This window comes from Scyliorhinus canicula, chromosome 5, assembly GCF_902713615.1.
Source record: "Scyliorhinus canicula chromosome 5, sScyCan1.1, whole genome shotgun sequence".
Classification (NCBI taxonomy): Eukaryota; Metazoa; Chordata; class Chondrichthyes; order Carcharhiniformes; family Scyliorhinidae; genus Scyliorhinus; species Scyliorhinus canicula.
This window is the reverse complement of record NC_052150.1, coordinates 80,888,002-80,913,827: the sequence shown is the minus strand read 5'-3', so window position 1 is coordinate 80,913,827 and position 25,826 is coordinate 80,888,002. Positions and strand designations below refer to the sequence as shown.

Sequence of the window (25,826 nt, the reverse complement as noted above, 5' to 3'; positions counted from 1 at the left end):
CAGTTGTATAAAACTGCTGGGGAGTCTTCAAAAAGGGATGAAACCAGACGGATCACTCAGCACCGCCCTAGGCATCAGAAACGACAATGGAAAAAACAGCTTTGACGACCCTGACGAATTCCCGTTACTAACATCTGGGGAGTTGTGCCAAAATTAGGAGAGCTCTCCCACAGTGTGGGCAAGCCAGCAGCCTGACATAGTCACACTGAAGGAATCACAGCCAATATCGTCGACACTACCATCACTCGTATGTTCTGACTCAATGATAGGTGAGACCCAGCAGAGGTGGCAGCACAGTGGTAAACAGTGGGGAAGGGAGCTGCCTTGGGAGTTCTAAATAGCGACTTTGGACCCCATGAAGTTGCATGGCATCATATTAAAATGAGGGCAAGGAAACCTCCTGCTGGTTGCCACCTATTGTCTTCACAAGGAGGATACCCTTCATTGTGTTTTGTGGCACTACCACGGTGGTAAATGGGATAGATTTCAAACAGATCGAGCAACTCAAAACTGAGAATCCACGAGGCACTGTGGGCCATCAGCAGCAGCATACAACCACAATCTGTAACCTCATGGCCCGGCATATCTCCCACTCTACCATTACCATCAAACAGGGGAATAAACCCTGGTTCAATGAAGATTGTAGGAGGATATGCCAAGAGCAGCACCAAAAAAATACCTAAAAATGAGGTATCAGCGGGTGAAGCTAGAGCACAGGAATACTTCCCATGTCAAATAGCAGAAGGAAGACATGGCTAAGTGATCCCACAACCAAGGATCAAATCCAAGTCCTGGCACATCCAGTTGTGAATGGTCGTGGACAATTAAACAACCAACTGGAGGCGGAGGCTCCACAAATATCTCCATTCTTAGCACATCAGGGCTGAAGCATTTGCAACATTGTTCAGCAAGTGGATGATCCATCCTGATCTCCTCCTGAGGTCCCCAGCCTCACATGTCAGTCTCTAGCTAACTCAATTTACTGCACGTGAGATCAATTAACTACTGAATACTGAAGGCACTGAATACTGCAACAGCTGTGGGCCCTGACACTATTAGAACATACAGTGCAAAAGGAGGCCATTCGGCCCATCGAGTCTGCACCGACCCATTTAAGCCCTCACTTCCACCCTATTCCCGTAACCCAATAACCCCTCCTATTCCAGCAATGGTACTGAAGACTTGTGCTCCAGAACTAGCTGTGCCCTTAGAAAAGTTGTTCCAGCATAGCTACAACACGGGCATATCCAGCAATGTGGAAATGCATGTCCTGTCCACAAAAGCAGGACAAATCCAGCCCAGCCAATTACCGCCCCATCAATCTACTCACAATCAACAACAAAGTGATGGAAGGGACTCCCGGTGTCGACATATAGGAGGAGGCGGCACACAAGGAAGCTCCCGCTAGAGTCCTCGCTTTTTGGCCCTTTTTACACAGTTTCCGGCGATCATTTATGTACAGACTCGTCCCGGTGGAGAGCTGTTTGCAAAAGGATGTTAAAATACTCAAGATGGAATATTGGGAAGAAGGGTGTGAACGATAGTCCTCCTGCAGAGTCAAACAAGGTGTGGAGTCCGGGGGGGGGGGGGGCAGAGGCAGGCTCGTTGGGTGGACCACGCCTATTACGGTGGATAAGCTGGTGGAGGTGATAGTGGCTGAATTCGAAAGGCGGTTCAATAAACTCAACGACAAGGGAGGGAGATACTGGAGACCCTCAAGCAGTCGGTGGAGGCTGCACTGGCCCGGAAAAAAGGGAGGCTTTTGGAAAAACATCACGGACAATGCGGGAGCATGGTGAAGTGCTGAAGGGAGTGGAGGAGGCACTGTCACAGGCAGAGTGACCAGTTGGCCTCATTAGAAGCAGAGGTCCTGTAGGTGGTGGATCGTAAGAAGGGCCTGAGGGCCAAAGTTGAGGACCTGCAGAATACGCCAGAGAGGTAAAATCTCAGGATCATGGGGCGAGGGGGTGGAGGGCCCGAGGCCAACTGAGTATTTTGCGACAATGTTCGCAAAGTTGTTGGGGGAGGAAGATATTGTCCCCTCTTCGAGTTGGTAGGGCCCACTGGTCCCTGTGGGCGAAACCACGGGCGAATGAGCCACCAAGAGCAGTAATTTTTACAGCTATCAGATGAAGGAGATGGGCCAAGTAGAATCGGGGGAGGGGGGGGGGGGGGGGGTGAGGTGAGAAGGAAGTGGTATTCGTATATAGTAGATGCCACGGCAAAGCTGGCAAGGAGGTCAGCAACCTTCAAAAGGGCGAAGTCAGTGTTGTTCAAGAGTGGAGTGCGTTTCGGTGTGGTGTACGGGGGAGGCCGAGGGTTACGCATAACTCCAGAGATCACCTCTTCGAGGCGGCAGAGGAAGTGGAGGCATTCGTGAAAGCTCAAGGATTGTGAGTGAACGAAGAATGGTGGAAGAGGGACTTTTTTGTTGGGATGGGTTTGTTTGGGGACTTTGCTGTAATAGGTTCTGTGTTTTTGTTGTTTAATTATCATGTGCCCCTTACTTTTTTTGTATGTTAACATTTGTTAACTGAAATTGTTGTTTGGCGGATTTTGTTTTTTTCTTTTTCTTCTCTTCTTCTATTGTGTTTTGAGGGGTTGGTGAGAATATATAGATGGCGGGGAGGGGAAGGGAGATTAGCGGTTTCTGGGTTGGAGTGAGGGGCAGGGGCGTTTTGGTACTCGATGTGGACTGTTTGGGTGTGGGGGAGTTTTGTAATATCTTTGTTGTTCGCCTGTGGGAGGGGGCTTCCTCGCTTGTAAACTAAAGTTGGCTAGTGAACGGGAGTGAATGTGAGAGGGATGTTTGATGGTCTGAATGGTGGGGGGATGGGGATAGTGGAGAGAGGAGTTGTTTCAAAAGGAAGTTGCGGGGGTGGTTGGGTTTGGGATGGGGGGGGGGAAGGAATAGATTGCTGACGGTGATTTGGGGTTGTTCTATGTCTCATCCATTGGATGGGATGGGTGCCACCTTGAGTGCGCCCCGGGTTCCGGAGTTTGGGGGAGGGGGGTTAAAATCCCTCGAGGTGGAAATAGCTGACTTGTTTTAACGAATGTATACACTCCAAATTGGGACGATGTCATGCTCATGAAGAGGATGGTGACAGCCATTTGGGACACGAACATGCACCTACTGATCTTTGGGTGAGGAAGTCTCGAATTAGTCGAAGCCAAAGTCGCTGATCCCTTCGGGGGAAGCAAAGATGCTGGCGGTATTCATGAGGGATGTGGGGATGGCAGATCTGTGGCAGCTTTTACATACGGGGGGGTGGGGGCAGGGAGTTCTCAATTTTTTTCACCGGTGGATAATTTATACTCGCGGATTGATTTCTTTATAATGGGAGGTCTTTGTTGAGGGAAGTGGAATATTCCACGATTGTTATCTCGGATCATGCTCCACACTTAGTGGATGTGGTGTTGGAGAGGGGCCAGCTCAACAGCTGGCATGGAGTTTGGATGTCGGGCTGTTGGCGGATGTGGAATCCTGTGTGAAGATGGTTAGGGTGATTGACGAATTTGTGGGGTTTAACAAGAATGGGGAGGTTGTGGGAGGTCTTGAAGGTGGTGGTGAGAGGAGAGATAATCTCGCATTAGGCACAGGTACATCGGGAGGTGCGTTGGAACGCCAACCGTGGTGGATGGGATTTTGAGGGTAGATGGCAAATATTCAGAGGATCCCTCCCCTGAGCTCATGGCCAGCAGGAAGAAACTTGTTGTCCACTGATAAGGCGCTCAAAGGGGGTCATGTATGAATATGGGGAGAAGGCCAATCGTCTTTTGGCTGGCCAACTGATCTAGCTAGTTGCCTCCAGAGAAATCGTTCATGTTTCTGATAGAGGAGGTGGATTAGTGTCTGTGCTGGACAAAGTGACTGGGGCCTTTGAGGCATAATTGTATAAATTGGAGCCACCTGAGGATGAGTCGGATACAGTGGAATTTCTGGAGGGATTGGAGTGTCCTACATTGGAGGAGGAGGATCAGGAAGGGCTGGAGGAGGTTCAGACAGCTATAGGAAAAATGCAGACTGTTTAGGCGCTGAGGCCGGATGGGTTCCCGCTGGAATTTTATAAAACCTTTGCTGACCGGCTGATACCATTGCTGGTGGAAATGTTTGAGGATTCAGTAGCGCGGGGGTCTGCTCTGGAGACGAAGATGCAGGCATCCATTTTGCTTCTATTCAAGTTGTACTTGGTTTAGCTCACTCAGCTAAATCGCTGGCTTTTAAAGCAGACCAAGCAGGCCAGCAGCACGGTTCAATTCCCGTACCAGCCTCCCCGGACAGGCGCCGGAATGTGGCGACTAGGGGCTTTTCACAGTAACTTCATTGAAGCCTACTCGTGACAATAAGCGATTTTCATTTTTTCATTTCATTACTGGTGCTGAGGTTGGAGGAGTGTCTCCCTCAGGTTGTTGGGGAAGATGAGACAGGGTTCGTAATAGGTAGACATTTGTCCTCTAATGTGTGGCAGCTGCTAAATGTGGCACTATCCCCTTCGGAAGGGGGGGGGAACAGAATGTTATTGTAGCTTTGGATGCAGATAAGGCTTTTGATAGGGTAGAGTGGGACTACTTGTTTGCGGTGTTGGAACGGTTTGCGATAGGGCCCACATTTGTGGCATGGGTCCAGTTACTATATAAGGCGCCTAGGGCTAGTGTGCACATGAACCCGAGTTTGAGACATTTTCAGCTACACAGGGGAATGAGAGAGTGCCCTATGTCCCCCTTCTTTTTACAATGGCCACTGAGCCTCTGGCCATCGCTTTGAGGAACTCGGAAAAAGTGGAGGGGGATAGTGAAGCAGGGGTGGGGGCGAGGGCGTAGAGCACGGGGTCTGCCTGTATGCTGATGGTCTTCTTCTGTATGTCATGGACCCGGTCCCCACAATGAGGGACATAAAGGTGCTGTTGAAACGGTTTGGAGCGTTTTCAGGATATACACTGAATTGGAGAAAAATGAGTGTTTTCTGACCACTCCGCTGGGCAAGGGAGCTAATCTGGGGGTGTTGCCGTTTCGCTTAATGGACGCTCATTTTTGGTATTTAGGCGTGCCAGTAGCTCGGGATTGGGTTTGGCTTCGTAAGTTGAACTTTACGAGCCAGGTGAGTTGGGTTAAGGCCGACTTACACAGGCAGGATAGCCTCCCTCTATCTTTGACGAGTCGCGTTCGTTCGGTGAAGATGAATATTTTACTGAGGTGTCTGTTCCTATTCCAGTGTTTGCCGGTTATCCTACGAATAGCATTTTTTGTGGGTGTAGAGAGATTGATTTCGTCCTTCATCCGGGCGGGCAAGATGGCAAGGGTTTGGAAAATTGTTCTCCAGGGGGTCCGGCAGTCAGGCGCCGCCTATTTAATAGATTATTATTGGGTGGTGAATGTGTTGGCCTGGTGTGGGGATCAGGAGATAGTTTGTGTGCAGATGGAATCAGGTTTGTGTAGGGGGTCAGGGCTGTGGGTATTGGTGACGGCCTCACTTCCTTTCTCCCCAGGCAAGTATTCAGGTAACCAGGCAAAGACAATTTCGGCAGCACTTGAAATTAGGGGTAGTCTCGAAGTTGGTGCTGATTTGTGCGAACTATGTGTTTGAGCCGGCGAGGTTAGATGCCAAATTTAGAGGGTGGAAGAACAAGGCGGTGGAAGGGTTGTGTGATTTGGTTTTGGAGGGGCGATTCGCAAGTTTGGAGGAGTTGTCAGAGAAATTTGAGTTTTCGCAGTCAGAAACCTTTAGGTTCGTAATTTCACGTGGAAGATTTTCCCCACATTCCTGGTATTGTGTCCATCATCATTGTTGAAGAGGGTGTTGTCACTTGCGGGGATGGAGGAGGGGAGTTCTTTGGGGATTTATGGGAGGATTCTGGCAGAGGATGTAGCATCGCTGGAGGGGGTTACATCTCGAGAAGGGGGTTTACATCTCAAGAAAGTCAAGTACACCATGAGAAGAGTTATTGAAGGGTTCTACAAAAGATGGCAGCTATTTATTTTGTACTTTAAAGAGCTGGTCACCGTCAGCTGTTAGGGAGGGGGAATGGGTTTATGGGGGCTGTGGGTACTGTTGCTTTTATTTGTTTAACGATTTTATTGTTATGTAATTATCAAAAATGTTGAGAGGGCAGCACGGTGGCGCAGTGGGTTAGCCCTGCTGCCTCACGGCGCCGAGGTCCCAGGTTCAATCCCGGTACTGTGTCACTGTCAGTGTGGAGTTTGCACATTCTCCCCCTGTTTGCGTGGGCTTCGCCCCCGCAACTCAAAGATGTGCAGGCTAGGTGAATTGGCCACGCTAAATTTCCCCTTAGTTAGAAAAAATTAATTGGTTACTCTAAATTTTTTTTTTAAAGAAAGAAAATTATCAAAAATGTTCAGGCCAGACTGATAAGTGACAAGTAACATTTGAGATAAACAAGTGCCAGGTAATGTCCGTCTCCAGTAGAGAGTCTCAGCATCTCCTCTAGACATTCAACAGCATTACTATCACTGAATATATCATCAACATTGTGAGAGCCACCATTGACCAGAAACTTAACTGAACCTGCCATTCAAATATTGTGGCTACGAGAAAAAGCTTGGAGCTGGATATTCTGCAGTGAATAACACACCTTCGGACTCTCTAAAGCTTTCCCCATTCTGCAAAGCATAAGTCAGGAGTGTTATGGAATATTCTCCACTTGTTGGAGCTGTACTCATCCAGGCAACACTAAACAAGCTCAACACTATCCAAAATTAAAGTACACTCTGGTTTCTCTTCAGATCATATAAATCTTTCGCCTTTTACTATCCAAAATTAAGTATCCCACTTGCCTGGCACCCCATGCAGCATCTTAAATATTCACTCCCTTCTCTATGAGCTCACCGTGGCAGCAACATGCACTATTTACAAAATGCACTGCAACCACATGCCCAAAAGTTTCTTCAAAAGCACCTTTCAAACCCATGATCTCTACCACCTCGAATAACAAGGACCACAGAAACGCCATCATCTGTAAGTTCCTCATCATCTCCATTGTCAATGGACGGCAACAGTTCAAGAAGACAAATCACCGCTACCTTCCCCAGATCAATTGGGGATAGCCAATTGTCACGAAGCACACTGATGTTGTCTGCGAGAGTATCCCAACTTGGAACATCGGTTCGTGGGGATGTATGGTTTTATTTTTGTTTTGGTATGTGGAGACAAGTATAACCTCAGTGAGAATAAATAGCCTAGTCATCATGTAACAATTATTAAAGACTATTTATTAAACTAAAGGAAAGACAAATACACACAACCAGGACTACTCTACTCTCACCCAATTAAAAGTTATGAATTACCGAACACACACCGTTTCTTTAGAACGTACCCCATGTTACAAAATATCTCTACGCCCCCTAAATCTTTAAAGACTTTCCAATTTCCCAAACAGCATCCAAATTGAATAACCAGCTATAGTTACCACACAACACAGGGATGATACTCAAATCTGGGAACTGTCTTTTCCTAGTCCAGTGAAGATATTTTAAAACTGCTGTGACGAATGTTTTCTGCACTGCCTTGGCTCTAAGACTTAGAAGCTTGTTTGTTAAAAACTTGGTCTTCAGGTTTGGTGGCTGGAAACTGGACTGTCCGCTCACTGAGATTGCTAGATGGTAACTGCCTCGCCTGGCTTCTCACAGTCTCAAAGAACATTGAACATACAGTGCAGAAGGAGGCCATTCAGCCCATCGAGTCTGCACCGACCCACTTAAGCCTTCACCCTATCCCCGTAACCCAATAACCCCATCCAACCTTTTTAGTCACTAAGGGCAATTTATCATGGCCAATCCACCTAACCTGCATGTGTTTGGACTGTGGGAGGAAACCGGAGCACCCGGAGGAAACCCATGCAGTCACGGGGAGGACGTGCAGACTCCACACAGACAGTGACCCAGCGGGTCTCGACAATTATCCCTTTGTTGTTCTTTGATGATGCCTTCTGTGTATTCGGGTGTCTGCTCTCATCAACTTCCTTGACTATATATTAACATATGTCTATCTCATGGACCTTCCCAATAATATATAATCTGTTATAAGGTTTGTGCAAGTCGAGAAGACACAGTCGGAGTGACGCACATCCAGAGTGGGAACTTGGAACTTGGTAATTTGGTGCAGTGAGGTAATTCGGTGCAGAGTGGGAGAAGGTGCTTTTGCTCTACTGTTTTGTTCTCTCTCTTTCTTCTGGCCTGTAACTTTTAATCTGCAGGGAGAGAACCAGGGAGCATCTGAGATCCTGGGTGAATTCTCCCAGTGAGCCAGAGAAGACACAGCCAGAGTGAGGCACAACCAAGAGTGAGTTTGGGAATTTGAAGCTAGGTAGGAATTCGAAGCTGAGTGGGGAGGAGGTGCTTCTAACCCTGGTAAGTGACTGGTAGGTAGTTTTTCTTTTCATTGTCTAATTATTTATTTTTCTTTCGTTTTTTGAAATTGTAGTTGTACCTAAGGTTCAAGACATGGCAGGAGATCCCAGACCCATGTCATGCTCCTCGTGTGCGATGTGGGAGCTCAGGGACACGTCCACTTTCCCTGGCTCTTTCACGTGCAAGTAGTGTGTTCAGTTGCAGCTCATGTTAGACCGCTTGACGGCTCTGGAGCTGCAGATGGACTCACTTTGGAGCATCTGCGATGCTGAGGACATTGTGGATAGCACGTTTAGCGAGTTGGTCACACCGCAGGTGAAAGTTACTGAGGGAGATAGAAAATGGGTGACCAAAAGACAGAGCAAGAGTAGGAAGGCAATGCAGGTGTCCCCTGTGGTCATCTCCCTGCAAAACAGATATACCGCTTTGGATACTGTTGAGGGAGATGGCTCACCAGGGGAAGGCAGCAGCAGCCAGGTTCATGGCACCGTGGCTGGCTCTGCTGCACAGCAGGGTAGGAAGAAAAGTGGCAGGGCTATAGTGATAGGGGACTCGATCGTAAGGGGAATAGACAGGCGGTTCTGTGGACGCAATCAAGACTCCAGGATGGTATGTTGCCTCCCTGGTGCAAGGGTCAAGGATGTCTCGGAGTGTCTGCAGGACATTCTGGGGGGGGGAGGGGGTGAACAGCCAGCTGTCGTGGTGCACATAGGCAACAATAATATAGGTAAAACACGGGAATGAGGTCCTACAAGCTGAATTCAGGGAGTTGGGAGTTAAACTAAAAAGTAGGACCTCAAAAGGTAGTAATCTCAGGATTGCTACCAGTAGCACGAGCTAGTCAGAGTAGGAATGTCAGGATAGATAGGATGAATGTGTGGCTTGAGAGATGGTGCAAGAGGGAGGGATTCAAATTCCTGGGGCATTGGGACCGGTTCTGGGGGAGATGGGACCAGTACAAACCAGACGGTCTGCACCTGGGCAGGACTGAAACCGATGTCCTAGGTGGGGTGTTTGCTAGAGCTGTTGGGGAGGGTTTAAACTAATGTGGCAGGGGGATGGGAACCGATGCACAAGGTTGGAAGGTAGTAAAACAGGGACAGAAGCAAAAGGAAGTAAGGGGAAAGTGTAAGGCAGAGAAGCCATAGTCAAAAATCAAAAAGGGCGACAGTACAAGGTACAGTGACTGAGGGGAGCTCAGTGAATAGGCCCAGTAACAGTAAAAGGAATAAAACTGGAGATGTTAAGATTCAAAACAGAGGTAAAAAAAACCCAACATAAGTGTACTTTACCTGAATACTCGTAGTATTCGGAATAAAGTAAACGAGTTGATGGCACAAATCATCGTGAATGACTATGATTTAGTGGCTATTACTGAAACATGGTTAAAGGATGGTCACGACTGGGAGTTAAATATCCAAGGGTATCAAACTATTCGGAAGGACAGAGTGGATGGTAAGGGAGGTGGTGTAGCTCTGTTATTTAAGGATAACATCCGGGCAATAGTAAGGGATGACATCGGTGCTATGGAGGATAAGGTTGAATCCATTTGTTGGAAATCAGGAATAGTAAGGCGAAAAAGTCACTGATAGGAGTTGTCTATCGGCCACCAAATAGTAACGTTATGGTGGGGCAGGCAATAAACAAAGAAATAACTGATGCATGTAGAAATGGTACAGCAGTTATCATGGGGGATTATAATCTACATGTCGATTGGTTTAACCAGGTCGGTCAAGGCAACCTTGAGGAGTTTATAGAATGTATCCGCAATAGTTTCCTAGTGTGAGCTTAACTTCGGTAGCAGGGAAGATGCTGGAATCTATCATCAAGGAAGAAATAGCAAGGCATCTGGATAGAAATTGTCCCATTGGGCAGACGCAGCATGGGTTCATAAAGGGCAGGTCATGCCTAACTAATTTAGTGGAATTGTTTGAGGACATTACCAGTGCAGTAGATAATGGGGAGCCAATGGATGTGGTATATCTGGATTTCCAGAAAGCCTTTGACAAGGTGCCACACAAAAGGTTGCTGCATAAGATAAAGATGCATGGCCTTAAGGGTAAAGTAGTAGCATGGATAGAGGATTGGTTAATTAATAGAAAGCAAAGAGTGGGGATTAATGGGTGTTTCTCTGGTTGGCAATCAGTAGCTAGTGGTGTCCCTCAGGGATCCGTGTTGGGCCCACAATTGTTCACAATCTACATAGATGATTTGGAGTTGGGGACCAAGGGCAATGTGTCCAAGTTTGCAGATGACACTAAGATGAGTGGTAAAGCGAAAAGTGCAGAGGATACTGGAAGTCTGCAGAGGGATTTGGATAGGTTAAGTGAATGGGCTAAGGTCCGGCAGATGGAATACAATGTTGACAAATGTGAGGTTATCCATTTTGGTAGGAACAACAGCAAACGGGATTACTATTTAAATGATAAAATATTAAAACATGCTGCTGCGCAGAGAGACCTATGTGTGCTAGTGCATGAGTCACAGAAAGTTGGTTTACAGGTGCAACAGGTGATTAAGAAGGCAAATGGAATTTTGTCCTTCATTGCTAGAGGGATGGAGTTTAAGACTCGGGAGGTTATGCTGCAATTGTATAAGGTGTTAGTGAGGCCACACCTGGAGTATTGTGTTCAGTTTTGGTCTCCTTACTTGAGAAAGGACGTACTGGCACTGGAGGGTGTGTAGCGGAGATTCACTAGGTTAATCCCAGAGCTGAAGGGGTTGGATTACGAGGAGAGGTTGAGTAGACTGGGACTGTACTCGTTGGAATTTAGAAGGATGAGGGGGGATCTTATAGAAACATATAAAATGATGAAGGGAATAGATAGGATAGATGCGGGCAGGTTGTTTCCACTGGCAGGTGAAAGCAGAACTAGGGGGCATAGCCTCAAAATAAGGGAAGTAGATTTAGGACTGAGTTTAGGAGGAACTTCGTCACCCAAAGGGTTGTGAATCTATGGAATTCCTTGCCCTGTGAAGTAGTAGAGGCTCCTTCATTGAATGTTTTTAAGATAAAGATAGATAGTTTTTTGAAGAATAAATGGATTAAGGGTTATGGGGTTCGGGCCGGAAAGTGGAGCTTAGTCCACAAAAGATCAGCCATGATCTCATTGAATGGTGGAGCAGGCTCGAGGGGCCAGATGGCCTACTCCTGCTCCTAGTTCTTATGTTTCTCCTCCATAAACCATTCACACTTGATTATTATCTAAACTGCCGTTCTAACCTTGTTATCGGGAGAGACGCATACCAATTGAGGCCTTTTGAATGCTGTCTATTGTTGTCTCTATACAGATTCCTGACACAATCTACGCTGGCCTTCCCTGTAACAGCCAAATCCCACGAACAAATATAAGAAAAAAAAATATTTCCTCCAGTATTATAAGGTGGTGTTAAATATGGGTGAGTACTGATTTTGCAGTTGACAGGGAATGGTAGCTGGTAATTAACAGTTGCGTCCTTTGGCCTTGTTTCACTTGAAGTCAGGAGGCTCCTTGGGGTCCAAAAGGTCAAGGCTGTATATTTCCACGGTCTTGGTTATTATATAATATAACACTGTGCCTCCACTGCTGATGAGCGCATCCTGGATAGGACATATCAAGGAGCAGTCATGGAGAAATCAGGCATTTGAATACAACTATGTCAAACTATTGCTGGTGTAGTCATTGGATTGGATTGGATTTGTTTATTGTAAAGTGTACCGAGGTACAGTGAAAAGTATTTTTCTGCGAGCAGCTCAACAGATCCCATAAGTACATGGGAAGAAAAGGGAATAAAAGAAAATACATAATAGGGCAACACAAGGTATACAATGTAACTATATAAACACCGGCATTGGATGAAGCATACAGGGTGTAGTGTTAATGAGGTCAGTTCACAAGAGGGTCATTTAGGAGTCTAGTAACAGCGGGGAAGAAGCTGTTTTTGAGTCCGTTTGTGCGTGTTCTCAGACTTCTGTATCTCCTGCCTAATGGAAGAAGTTGGAAGAGTGAGTAAGCCGGGTGGGAGGGGTCTTTGATTATGCTGCCCGCTTTCCCCAGGCAGCGGGAGGTGTAAATGGAGTCAATGGATGGGAGGCAGGTTCGTGTGATGGACTGGGCGGTGTTCACGACTCTCTGAAGTTTCTTGCGGTCCTGGGCCGAGCAGTTGCCATACCATCTGATGCAGCCAGATAGGATGCTTTCTATGGTGCATCTGTAAAGGTTGCTAAGGGTTAATGTGGACATGCCGAATTTCCTTTGTTTCCTGAGGAAGTATAGGCGCTGTTGTGCTTTCTTGATGGTAGCGTCGACGTGGTGGACCAGGACAGATTTTTGGAGATGTGCACCACTAGGAATTTGAAACAGCTAACCATCTCCACCTCGCCCCCGTTGATGCTGATAGGGTGTGTACAGTACCTTGTGTCCTGAAGTCAATGACCAGCTCTTTAGTTTTGCTGGCATTGAGGGAGTGATTGTTGTCGTTACACCACTCCACTAGGTTCTCTATCTCCCTGCTGTATTCTGACTCATTGTTATTCAAGATCCGGCCCGCTGTGGTCGTATCGTCAGCAAACTTGTAGATGGAGTTGGAACCAAATTCTGCCACGCAGTCGTGTGTGTACAGGAAGTAGAGTAGGGGGCTAAGTACGCAGCCTTACAGGGCCCCGGTATTGAGGACTATTGTGGAGGAGGTGTTGTTGTTCATTCTTACTGATTGTGGTCTGTGGATCAGAAAATCGAGGATCCAGTTGCAGAATGGGGAGCCAAGTCCTAGGCTTTGGAGCTTTGATATGAGCTTGACTGGGATTATGGTATTGAAGGCGGAGCTGTAGTCAATAAATAGGAGTCTGATGTCGGAGTCCTAGTTGTCGAGATGCTCTAGGGATGAGTGTAGGGCCAGGAAATGGCGTCTGCTGTGGACCGGTTGCGACGGTATGCAAATTGCAGTGGATCAAGGTGTTCTGGGAGTATGCGCTTCATGATCAACCTCTCGAAGCACTTCATTACGACTGAAGTCAGGGCCACCGGACAGTAGTCATTGAGGCACGTTGCCTGGTTCTTCTTTGGCACCCGTATAATGGTGGTCTTCTTGAAGCAGGTGGGGACCTCGAAGCGGAGTCAGGACAGGTTAAAGATGTCCGCGAATACCTCTGCCAGCTGGTCTGCGCAGACTCCGAGTGCACAACCAGGGATCCTGTCTGGGCCCGCAGCCTTCCGAGGGTTCACTTTCAGAAAGGCCGATCTGACTTCGGAAGCTGAGATGGTGGGTATGGGTGAGTTATGGACTGCTGGGGTACTCTACAGTGGATTGTTGGTTACCTGCTCGAACCGAGCATAGAATGCATTGGGTTCATCGGGGAGGGGTGCGCTGCTGCCGGATATACTGCTCGGCTTCGCTTTGTAGCCCGTTATGTTGTTTAGTCCTTGCCACAATCGCAGAAAGTCTGTCTGCGACTCTAGCTTGGTTTGATATTTTCTCTTGGCATCTCGGATGGTTTTGCGGAGGTCGTACCTGGATTTCTTGTATAGGTCAGGGTCGTCTAGACTTGAACGCCTCAGACCTGTCCTTCAGTAGGGAGTCAATCTCGCGATTGAGCCACGGTTTCCGGTTGGGGAACGTACGTACTACTTTCTTTGTCACGCAGTCGTCCACACATTTGCTAATCAAGTCTGTGACGGTGGTGGCATACTCATTTAAGTTGGTCGCGGAGTTCTTAAATATGGATCAGTCCACTGTCTCTAAGCAGTGATATAAGAGCTCTTCTGTTTCCTTGGACCAGCACTGCATGACCTTCTTAGCTGGATTCTCCCACTTGAGTTTCTGCTTGTATGCCAGAAGAAGGAGCACCGCCTTATGGTCTGATGGGAAAGCTCTCCCAGCTTGGACAATAGTCTGCAGAGATACTACTGAACTAGTTAGATGTTTACAATAAAATGGAAACATTGATGAAAACGCCATCATTGATGCGATGTCAAATGCTGCCAAATTTACCAAATTTAATTCACAACTTTGCATTGTTCGATTTGTACATATGAATGTTGCAATACCTGTCCAGTAATACGGCCAATACATTTATTAGTTTATTTCCTTATGTCAGTTTTGTGAGGGCCACAAAGAATCCAGCACGAGTTGAAGGATAGAAAGAAATAACATTTATTTACAATAACATATATATACACAACAGCAGCAACAACTACTTTGCTGCTCACTCTCCTCTAGCTGGTTCCAAACTGGTCAGCTTTATTTATGCATGGAATCTTCTAATGATTTCTCCGCCACCCTCATTGAGGAAGCTCATACTCCCAAAGGATTGTGGGATTGCCATTAGTCCCCAGCCAGTGGTAAGCAGGCAGGTTATAACATCCCTTCCCCCCTCCCAAAGTCCAAGGAATCCACTTAAGACCCTGGCGAAGGAGGGCGTCGGACTTGTTTTGCCGCAGGCCGGACACCATTTGTATGAGGTGCTGGATCGGGCGGTGTGTAACGAGACGGAGAATGGCGCTTCCGTGATGAACGGCGTAACGGTTGTACATCCACGGCCTGTGGGCCCGAGTAATCCCCCTCTGAGGCGTCCTGTGTCTCCATCTCGGAGTCGGAGTCCGCTGCCTCCGTCATCTTGGCGTCTCTATCTCCACGCGGTTCTGCAACGACCTGCGCAGACTTCAAGTGCGGCACCAGAGGAAGTTTATGAGGAATACTTTCCACTGTGTCTAGTCTCTGTGGCTGTAGAAGTGAGCTCCGGGGGCAGGGAATCTTTGGAAGGGATAGTCTTCTGGACCGAGCGTGGTCTACATGCTTGCACTGGAGACGACCCTGGGCTTGCACCTGTTAAGAAATAGGGCCCGTTTTGTGAACGATAAACGCCAGGGACCCACTGTGCACCACCAGCAAAATTCCAAATGAACACTGGGTCACCGGGCGCAAACTGCCGAATCGGCCGATACCGAGAAAAACCATGTCCCTGCTGTTCTTGTGTGCGGCGTACGTTTGCGCCAATGTCCGGGAAAACCATACTAAGGTGGGTGCGAAGTTCCGCGGAAGCTACCCCAGTCACCGCATGTGGGGTGGTCTGATATGAATACAAAAAACCGAGCCAGCCTTGTGTCCATCGATCTGGAAGACTGCTTCTTTAGGCCTCGTTTGAATGTCTGCACTGTGCGCTCCACCAACCCATTTGAAGCCGGGTGGTATGGGGCGGTGCGGATATGGCGAATGCTGTTCATCTTCATGAACCACGCAAACTCCCCACTTGTGAACGGAGTGCCATTGTCCATGACCAGCACCTCGGGGAGGCCATGCGTACTGAAAGACAAACACATCTTCTCGATTGTTGCGCAGGACGTTGTGCCTACCATCTTATGCACCTCTAACCATTTAGACTGGGCATCGATTAATAGAAGGAACATGGATCCTTGAAAAGGGCCGGCGAAATCTGCATGCAAGCGCGCCCAAGGCCGCCCTGGTCATTCCCAGTGATGTAGGGGCGCAGCCGGCGGAAACTTATGATGCTCCTGGAAAATGGAACAGTTTTGGGCCACCTTGTCAATGTCGGTGTCAAGGCCTGGCCACCAGACATAACTCCAGGCCAACATTTTAATTTTGGTCACACCCGGATGCCCATTGTACAAGTCTCTTAGTATCAGCTCCTGACATTTTTCCGGGACAATCACATGCGTTCCCACAAGAGGATCCATTGAGTGAGTCGGCATTCGCTATCTGGGTTCCTGGTTTGTGCTCCAGAGAATACTCGTAGGCAGCGAGCAACAAAGCCCAGCGCTGGATCCGTGCAGAAGCAATGGGCGATATTGGCTTATCATGGAATCATAGAATTTACAGTGCAGAAGGAGGCCATTCAACCCGTTTTTGGTGATGTTGGTTGCCCTGAAATAGTAACGCATCCGTTGTGCGTACTGGTTCCAGCTTTCCAGCGCAGCGTCAAAAACATCCAAATGTCCATACAGAGGCATGGTGTAATAGAAAACAACTTCCAATCTGTATCCAACAAAAATCCAGGGAGGTGGCTTCAGCAGTGCAGACAACTATTCACTTGAGCCCTCGTCGCCAGTTTTGTGAGGGCCACAAAGAATGCAGCAAGAGTTGAAGCATAGAAAGGAATAACATTTATTTACAATAACATATCGATATCTATGTCTATATCTCATATATATATATATATATATATATATATATATACACACACACACAGCAGCAACAACTCCTTTGCTGCTCACTCTTCTCTAGCCGGTTCCAATTTTATTTGTGCAGGGAATCTGCTAATGATTTCTCCGCCTCCCTCATTGGGGAAGCTCATACTCCCAAAGGATTGTGGGATTGCCATTAGTCCCAGGTAATGGTAAGCAGGCAGGTTACAACAGTCAGACACTGGCATAACCAAGGTGAATGGAATGAATACAAGTGCCAACAAATCCAAGCTGGAATAATAGCACAAGATGAGCACATGTTGAATGTTTTATAGCCTTGGTGCACAATCCTAAGCTTATTAATCGATTTGGAATTGCTCAAAATTGGGTCAATGTCAAAGGTCTATCATGTTTTTGCACGACCTTCAATTATACAAGGTGAACAAGACTTTGAGACCTCAAACTGATCAAGATATAGATTGACAAGTTTGTGCATTCTGCAATTCAGTTTAAATTGCAGAAGCATGACACACTTTGTGTGCACAGTCCACATGTTTGGTTGGTTTAGCCCCACAGGGGCTGGTTTAGCTCACAAGGCTAAATCGCTGGCTTTTAAAGCAGACCAAGCAGGCCAGCAGCACGGTTCGATTCCCGTACCAGCCTCCCCGGACAGGCGCCGGAATGTGGCGACTAGGGGCTTTTCACAGTAACTTCATTGAAGCCTACTCGTGACAATAAGCGATTTTCATTTTCATTTTCATGTGATCTTGTGCCTCTAATGGGATTTACTGTCTGGATTTTCCCACAAGACACATGTCATGGTGGTACAAGAGGTGTCCTTCGAAACATGTGCAAATGTGAACAGGACAGGTAGGGGATAAAACACACAAAACCGAGACAGACAGTTGGCATTTATGGGAGCTATAGCCCATCCTCGAGGAGTAGTCCAACATATAAATATTTTTCTGGGGTTTTTTTTTAAAACTGTAGATGACAAAATCCCAAAAATATAACAAACAATATTTGTAATTTTGTTCTAAGAAAATAGGAAAGTTCAACATAATTTGTTCAGTTCATTGACATAAGGAACACATGCTGACCTCAGAGCCAATGTGTTGCTACCAGGCTGACGTTGGCTCTCCCTGATGAGATACGCTCCCTCAACTCCACCAAGTAGGTCATCAGCCTGCTCACGAGATATCATCCCATGGAACCTGAGAGGAGAATACACATACGGTAGTTAAAAAAAACTATTGGCAAGATTACCGTCAAGATTTCATTACAGACTGCAGGACTGTGTTGTAGCCAAATTATATACAGTTCCAATTTATCTCCTGCCCCTTAATGTGACAGGATTATTATAAAAGCGCTTTTGGCCAGGGGCACATATAATTCAAATCAGAATCAAAAAACAACAAGCAACATTTAAAGTTGATCTCGGGCAGGCAGTATAACGACAGTACTTTGATGATAAAATCACGGTTACTTCAAACAAAAATGTCAAATTTACTCTTAAAATTCAGAGAAATGGCAAAGAAGTTGAGGTACAGCCAAGCAGGCTGATACAAAATTCTGTTTCTTGTAGCTGGATCAATGCTGCGTGCACAAAAATCTTTGCCAATAAAATCTCCAAATTGAGTGGGTTAACCAAGTCACCAAAACCAATAAACCAATGGTTGCCTTGTAATGAGGTCAAGGTGACACAGGTAACTTGGTAATTATACAAGTCAATTCACTTTGTGATTATGTTTGCAAAATTAGAAGGAACATTGCTGAATAGTTCTCCATGAAGACAATTGTCCTCGAGATTTTTTTCGAAGGCTACTATTACAATAAGTACAAACTAAACTTTATTAAATTTTCATAGCACGTCTACAAATGACAAAGTTGTGTATACTTGGAAGTAGCTGTTCAGTCCATGTAGATCAATTTTGCAGATTGTAATTTTATTGATTTTCCAACAGGCGAAAGAGAGCGCAGCAAAGCATTGTCAACAAAAATAATTGATCTATAATCTATATCTTGGACCATATTGATAGGATACCTCTTCTTCTGTAATTAACTAAATATAGAATTGTTTAGAATTCTTAAATAGTTAGCGAATTACAACAGTCCCTGCCTATAACTGCTCATATTTATACCAAAGATTGTTGTGTAAGTAGGCACAATCGACAAGGTATTCTTCAAACTTGGTTTATTGTCAACTAATTACTAGCCTCAGTGATGGTTATGTGAAATACTAAAGCGAAATAGATAGGGGCAGCATGGTGGCAGTAGTTAGCACTGCTGCCTCACAGCTCCAGGGGCCGGGTTCAATTCTGGCCTCGGGTGACTGCGTGGAATTTGCACTTTTCTCCCTCGTCTGTGTGGGTTTCTTCAGGGGCTCCGATTTCCTCCCACAGTCCAAAGATTTGCAGGTTAGGTGGATTGGCCATGCTAAATTGCCCCCAAGTGTCTAGGTTAGGTGGACTGGCCATGCTAAATTGCCCCCAAGTGTCCAAAGGGATAGGGTGGAGGCATGGGCTTAAGTAGGGTGTTCTTTCCAAGGGCCAGTACAGACTCAATTGGCCGAATGGCCTACTTCTGCACTGTAAATTCTATGATTCTATGAGAGTGTGAGCGGAGGACTCTGGGACAGGCAGTCAGCAGCACCTAGAGGAGAGTGTAAGAGGTGAACACCAAGCCAGGCCATCAGCACCTAACATCACATGAGAAAAAATGTTTATTGGTTGGTAAAAAGCTGCTACCAGGGAGGATCGTCAAATAGCTGACAATTTTAAAAGGGCTACTTATATTTAAGCAAGAAGCACAAACAAAAGGGAAATAAAGTTAAGTTGAGCCCAGGTAAGAGTAAAGCAAAGTAAAATAAAGTATAAGGCAAGTAAATTGAAGCTGTTGCAGGACAGCCCAGTCATGTGGAATGTGTGTCTTGTAATATGTGGGAAGCTGTGGACCCTCCTGATGTCCTAGATGACCACATGTGCAGGAAGCGTCACCAACTGCAGAACTTTGAGCTCTGGGTTTCGGAGCTCAAAATATGGCTAGAGACACTATGCTGCATCCACAAGGCTGAGAGCTACGTGGATAGCACATTCAGACAGGTGGTCACACCGCAGTTTAGGAGCCTGGAGGCGGAAAGGGAATAGGTGACTTCCAGGCAGCCTAAGAAAACTAGGCAGGTAGCGCAGGAGTCCCCTGGAATCCCACTTACCAATATGTTTTCTGCTTTGGATGCCAGTGAAGGCATTAGTTGGTGGTGTGCACCTGAATAAGACTGTAATGAATGTCCTCTCAAGAGGATTTGTGAGTGTTGTAGGGCAGGGTGGGTAAACTAGATTGGCAAATTCAGAGCAGGAACGTGACAGAATTAGTGACTGAAAGACACACACAGTGCAGGTTTAAAAATGTACAGTACCGGAATTTAGCAGTGTTAAACGGTATTTATGTTAATGCAAGGAGTATAGTAAATAAAGCCAATGAGCTGAGGGCACAGATAAACACATAGCAGCATTACATCATTGCCATAATGAAAACTTGGCATAAGGAGGGGCACATACAGCAGCTCAATATTCCCGGGTATAGCATTTTCAGGCAGGATCGGGAGGCGGTTTAAAAGGTGGGGGTGTAGATTATTGGTTGAAGAATCAATTATAGCTTCGAGGAGGGATGATATACAAAATAAAGCATCAAGTTATGCCATATGGGTGGAGTTCAAAAATAAAAAGTGGTAGCCACACTGCTAGGCCTGTACAATAGACCCTCAAATAGTGGAAGGGAGTTAGAAGAGCAAAGACGTTCGCAGATTTCTGAATGCAAAACATTAGGGCAGTAATCATTGGGACTTCAATTACCCTAATATCAACTGGGACACGAAGAGTGTCAAGGACACAAGGCGGCGCAAAATTCTTGAATTGCATTCAAGAGAAGTTTCTTAGCCAGCATGCACAATTCTAGGGAATTTGGAATCACAGTCTTAGGAAATGAAGCTGGGCAAGTAGATGAAGTAGCAGTGGGAGACCATTTTGGAGACAGTGGCCATAATTTGTTAGACTTAGCATCACTACGGAAAAGGACAAAGATGGAACAGGGTTAAATGTTCTAAATTGGGAGAAGACAAATTTTACAAAGCTGAGAGATGAGCTGGCAAGCGTGAGCTGGATACAGCTATTAGAAGGAATGATTATGTCAAATCAGTAAGAGGCATTCAAAGGTGAATGTCCACAGGCGCAATGTAGATATGTCCCCACAAAGAAAAAGGGTTGTACTGCCAAATCTGAAAGCGCCCTGGTTATCCAGATGTAAACAGGCCAAGAAACAGCTGAAAAAGAAAGCTTATGACAGTCACAAAAGACAATACCGCAGAAAGCCAAGGAGTCTAGAAAGTACAGGGATGAAGTAAAAATGGAAGTTAGGAAAGCAAACAATGGCTGCGAAAAAACATTGGCAGATAAAGTCAAAGAAAAATCTAGGATGTTTTACCAATACATTAAGAGCAAGAAAATAACTAAGGAAAAGGAAGGACCGCACGGAGATATGCATTGTAAGTTGTGGGTTGATTTGCCAGGGTGGAAATATCAGATGCTCTGAAGGATCATTATTCAATCCTCAGTAGATACAGGCGAGGTCCCAGAGGATTTGAGGACTGCAAATGTTTTAACATTATTTTAAAAGGGTGCAAGGGATAGGCCAGAAAACTACAGGCCGGTCAGTCTGATTTTGGTGGTGGGCAAATTATTGGAAACAGTTCTGAGAATCAGGAAAAATTGTCATTTAGAAAGGCACAGATTGATCAGACAGCCAACATAGTTCTGTTAGGAGAATATTGTGTTTTACTAACATAATAGAATTTTTTGAGGAAGTCACATGGAGGATTGATTAGGGTAGCGCAGTGTATGTTGCCTGCATGTATTTCGGCAAGGTATTTGACAAGGTCCCACTTGGTAGACTGGTCAGTGAAGTGAGATCTCATTGGATACAGGGGAAGGAGGCAGGTTGGATCCAAAATGAGCTCAGTGACAGCAATACAAAGGATAATAGTCAGTGGGGGTGCGCGTGTGTGGGGGTGCGCGTGGGGGGGTGCGCGTGTGGGGGGGTGCGCGTGTGGGGGGGTGCGCGTGTGGGGGGGTGCGCGTGTGGGGGGTGCGCGTGTGGGGGGGGTGCGCGTGTGGGGGGGGTGCGCGTGTGGGGGGGGTGCGCGTGTGGGGGGGGTGCGCGTGTGGGGGGGGGTGCGCGTGTGGGGGGGGTGCGCATGTGTGGGGGGTGCGCGTGTGGGGGGGGTGCACGTGTGGGGGGGCGCACGTGTGGGGGGGGTCGCACGTGTGGGGGGGTCCACGTGTGGGAGGGGTCCACGTGTGGGAGGGGTCCACGTGTGGCGGGGGGGGCACGTGTGGCGGGGGGGGCACGTGTGGCGGGGGGGCACGTGTGGCGGGGGGGCACGTGTGGCGGGGGGGCACGTGTGGCGGGGGGGCACGTGTGGCGGGGGGTGCACGTGTGGGGGCGAGTGACGAGTGAGTGAGCAGGCTTAAAAGTGCAGGAGGCAGGGGAAGGGATTGAAGGGACTTTGACATAAATATTTAATTCCTCTCGGGAGGTGCCACAGCACTGAGAACAGCCCATGTGGTTCCACAATTTAATGAGGGTTGTAGAGATAAGCAAGGTACTATAGACCAGTCAGTCTCACGTCAGTGGTAGGGAAACTATTGGAGAAAATTCTGAAGGAGAAAATCCATCTCCACTTTGAGAGGCAAGGTTTGACCAATGATAGAAGACATAGCTTTGTCAGGGGGAGGTCATGCCTAACAAATTTGATTGAATTTTTTTGAGCTGACCAGGTGGAGGGTAGTGGAGTTGATGTAGTTTATATGGATTTTAGCAAAGCCTTTGACAAGGTTCCACATGGGAGACTTATAAAGTTTGTGGATGACACAAAGATTGTTTGGGTGGTTAACAGTGAGGTTGAGTGTCTTGGTTTACAGGAAGATATAGATGGGATGGTCAAATAGGCAGACAAGTGGCAGATGGAATTTAACCTTGAAACATGTGGGATGATGCACATTGGAAGGTGAATATGACAAGAAACTATTCAATGAATGGCATGACACTGGGAAGTCCCAGGGAACAAAGGGACAATGGTGTGTTTGTCCATAGATCTCTGAAGGTGGGAGGGCAGGTTAATAGGATGGGTAAAAAAGCATATGGGACACTTGTCTTTACCAATCGATGCATATATTACAAAAGCAGGGATGTCATGTTGGAGTTGTATAGAACTTTGGTGAGGCTACAGCTGGAATATTGTGTGCAATTCTGGTCGCCACATTATAGGAAGGACGAGATTGCTTTGGGGGGGGTGCAGAGGAGATTCACGAGGATGATGCCTGGGATGGAATATTTAAGTTATGAAGAGAGGTTGGATAGGCTTGGGTTGTTGGGTTGGTAGAAGACTAAATGGCAACCTGATTGGGTGTACAAGATTATGAGGGGCATGGACATGGTGGATAGGGAGCAGCTGTTCCCCTTAGTTGAAGGGTCAGTCGTGAGGGGACATAAGTTGAAGGTGAGGGGCAGGAAGCTTGGGGGGGCTGGGAGGAAAAACATTTTTACCGAGAGGGTGGTGACGGTCTGGAATTCACTACCTGGGAGAGTGGTAAAAACAGGTTGCATCACAACCTTTAAGAAGTGCCTGGATGAGCACTTGGCACATCATAACATTCAAGGCTACGGGCCAAATGCTGGAAAATGGGATTAGGTAGGTAGGTAGGTCAGGTGTTTTTCATGTATTCTTGCACTCGATAGACCGAACGACCTCTTATACAATGTATTTTCTGTGATTCTGCGAGACTTAAATATGAGAGATAAGATTCAGAAATTTGTAGGTGACACAAAATTGACCATGTAGTTGATGGTGAAAAGGATAGCTGGCAACTCCAGAACAACATCAACGGTTTGGTTGAGTGGGCAGAGTAGTGACAAATGGAATTCAATTTACAAAAGTGAGGTAATGCATTTGGGAAGGGCAGACAAAGTAACGGGTTACTCAATAAATGTGAATATATTGAGGGGGGGGGGGGAGAAGTATGAGATATTGGATTGCATATCCATCAGCCTTTGAAGGTGGCAAGACAGGTGAACAAAGTGATCGAGAAAGCATATGGTAGGCTTTCCTTTATTGGGCGAGGTATTAAATACAAAAGCAGGATGTAACTGTATACGCTGCTGGTTAGGCCACAGCTGGAATTTTGTGTATAGTTCTGGTCACCACATTACAGGAAGGACATAATTACTCTGGAGAGAATGCAGTGGAGATTTACAAGAATGTTGCCAGGACTTGAAAATTGCAGCTATGAGGAGAGATTGGATAGACTAAGGTTCTAGAAGTGGCTCAAGGGTCACCTATTTGAAGTGTACAAAATTATGAGGGGCCTAGATACTGCAGACAGGAAAGACTGGTTTCCCTTAGCTGAAGGGCCAAACACCAGGCAGCACAGATTTAAGGTGATTGTTAGACGGGACACGAGGAAAATCTTTTTCACCAAAAGGGTGGTGGCAGCTTGAATTCACTGACTAAGTCGGTGTTTGAGGCTGAAATTCTCAACTCATTTAAAAGGACTCTGGACCTCCATTGGAGGTGCTGTCACCCACAAATCTATAGTCCAGGTGCTGGAAAGTGGGATTAAAACAAGCAGGTAGTTTATTTTTTCTTTTTTTCGGATGGCACAAACAGGATGGGCTGCATGGCCACTTTCTGCACTGTAACCTTTCAATGGTTCTATAATAGTACACACTGTGTAATTCCAAATCACAATGCAGAGTGGGCCATGTGAATATTTGTAAAATACAGATACACCGCATTTGTTCCTATAAATCCACTCGAGTGTGGAGTTAGCAAAGTTGCAGCATTCATTCTAAATTTATAGAAAAACAAATGGTTTCACTGAAAAGAACAGTAACAGTACTTTCAATTAATTTGTGGCACCAACACAAATTAAATTATGCAAACCTATTACTCGGCTGAAAATAAAGCTGTGATATGCATATCGTAATGAGTGCCTGATCCGTGGAAAGCTAAAGTTGTGGCTCTTCCTAGCTCTACAGAGGTTGGGTGCTTAAAGCACAGAGGGTTTCAATGAGAAGAATAGAAACAGAATGACTTTAAAAAAAGAAAAGGAAAGGAAAAGGAGTCTCAAACTCACATCAGTGATACTGGTTATTACATCCTACTTTGCAAAGCTAACTGTCTTTGTAACTTCATCTGAAAGAAGTTTCACTTTCAAAGATATAGGATCCTGAAGGGTCTTGACAGGGTTGACATAGAGAGGATTTTTCCTCATGTTAGAAAATCTTGTACTGGGGTCACTATTTAAAAGTAAGGGGTCACTAATTTAGGACAGAGATGAGGAGAAATCTTTTCTGCGTCTTTAGAACTACCTTCCTCAAAAGGCAGTGGAAGCAGAGTCCTAGAATATTTTTTAAGGGAGAGGTAGGAAGTTTGAAAGGCTATTGGGGGGTAGGCAGGAATGTGCAGTTGAGGTTAAAATCAGATCAGACATAAGAACATAAGAACTAGGAGCAGGAGTAGGCCATCTGGCCCCTCAAGCCTGCTCCATCATTCAATAAGATCATGGCTGATCTTTTGTGGACTCAGCTCCACTTTCCGGCCCAAACACCATAACCCTTAATCCCTTTACTCTTCAAAAAACTATATATCTTTATCTTAAAAACATTCAATGAAGGAGCCTCTACTGCTTCACAGGGCAAGGAATTCCATAGATTCACAACCCTTTGGGTGAAGAAGTTCCTCCTAAACTCAGTCCTAAATCTACTTCCCCTTATTTTGAGGCTATGCCCACTAGTTCTGCATGATCTTATTGAGTAGCATCCTCCTACTCCGAATTCGCAAGGTCTTATGTAACTCTGGTTAGCTGGTGCTTACACAGGTCTTTACAATAGACAGTTACTGACAACAAACATAATTCTTCTGGGATTTATTTTAATTTAATAATCATTCCAATTTAAATGTTATGCTGTAATAAATCGCCATTCGCCACTGGACATCATGCTGTGGCAACAAATTCACTTCACTTGTACGTTAAATATGTTAATCTAGTCAAATTAAAGCAGTTATACATTAGGAGTGCTGATGGCGGAGGTGATTGTGAAGAGAATAAAACACACAGGTGGTGGAAGCTCAACAGTGTGCATTTGAAGGGTGAATTCTGAGACTAGATTGAGAGAACACTATGAGAAACAGAATTAATTATGACAGATGCCATGGAAGACTGGTGGAAGAGAGTGGCAGGCATATAGAATCACGGAGTCAAAGAACGGTTACAGCACAGTACT

The 25,826-nt window shown here is 46.2% G+C and overlaps 1 protein-coding gene across 1 annotated transcript in view; it reads right to left on the bottom strand.

Annotated features, from left to right (window-relative positions):
* chn2 (chimerin 2) overlaps positions 1 to 25,826 on the bottom strand; it is a 388,173-nt gene that overhangs the window by 149,084 nt on the left and 213,263 nt on the right. Inside the window, exon 5 of the mRNA XM_038797279.1 lies at positions 17,588 to 17,701. Within this exon, the coding sequence (XP_038653207.1) occupies positions 17,588 to 17,701 (114 nt within the window). The remainder of the gene's footprint in view (positions 1 to 17,587; positions 17,702 to 25,826) is intronic.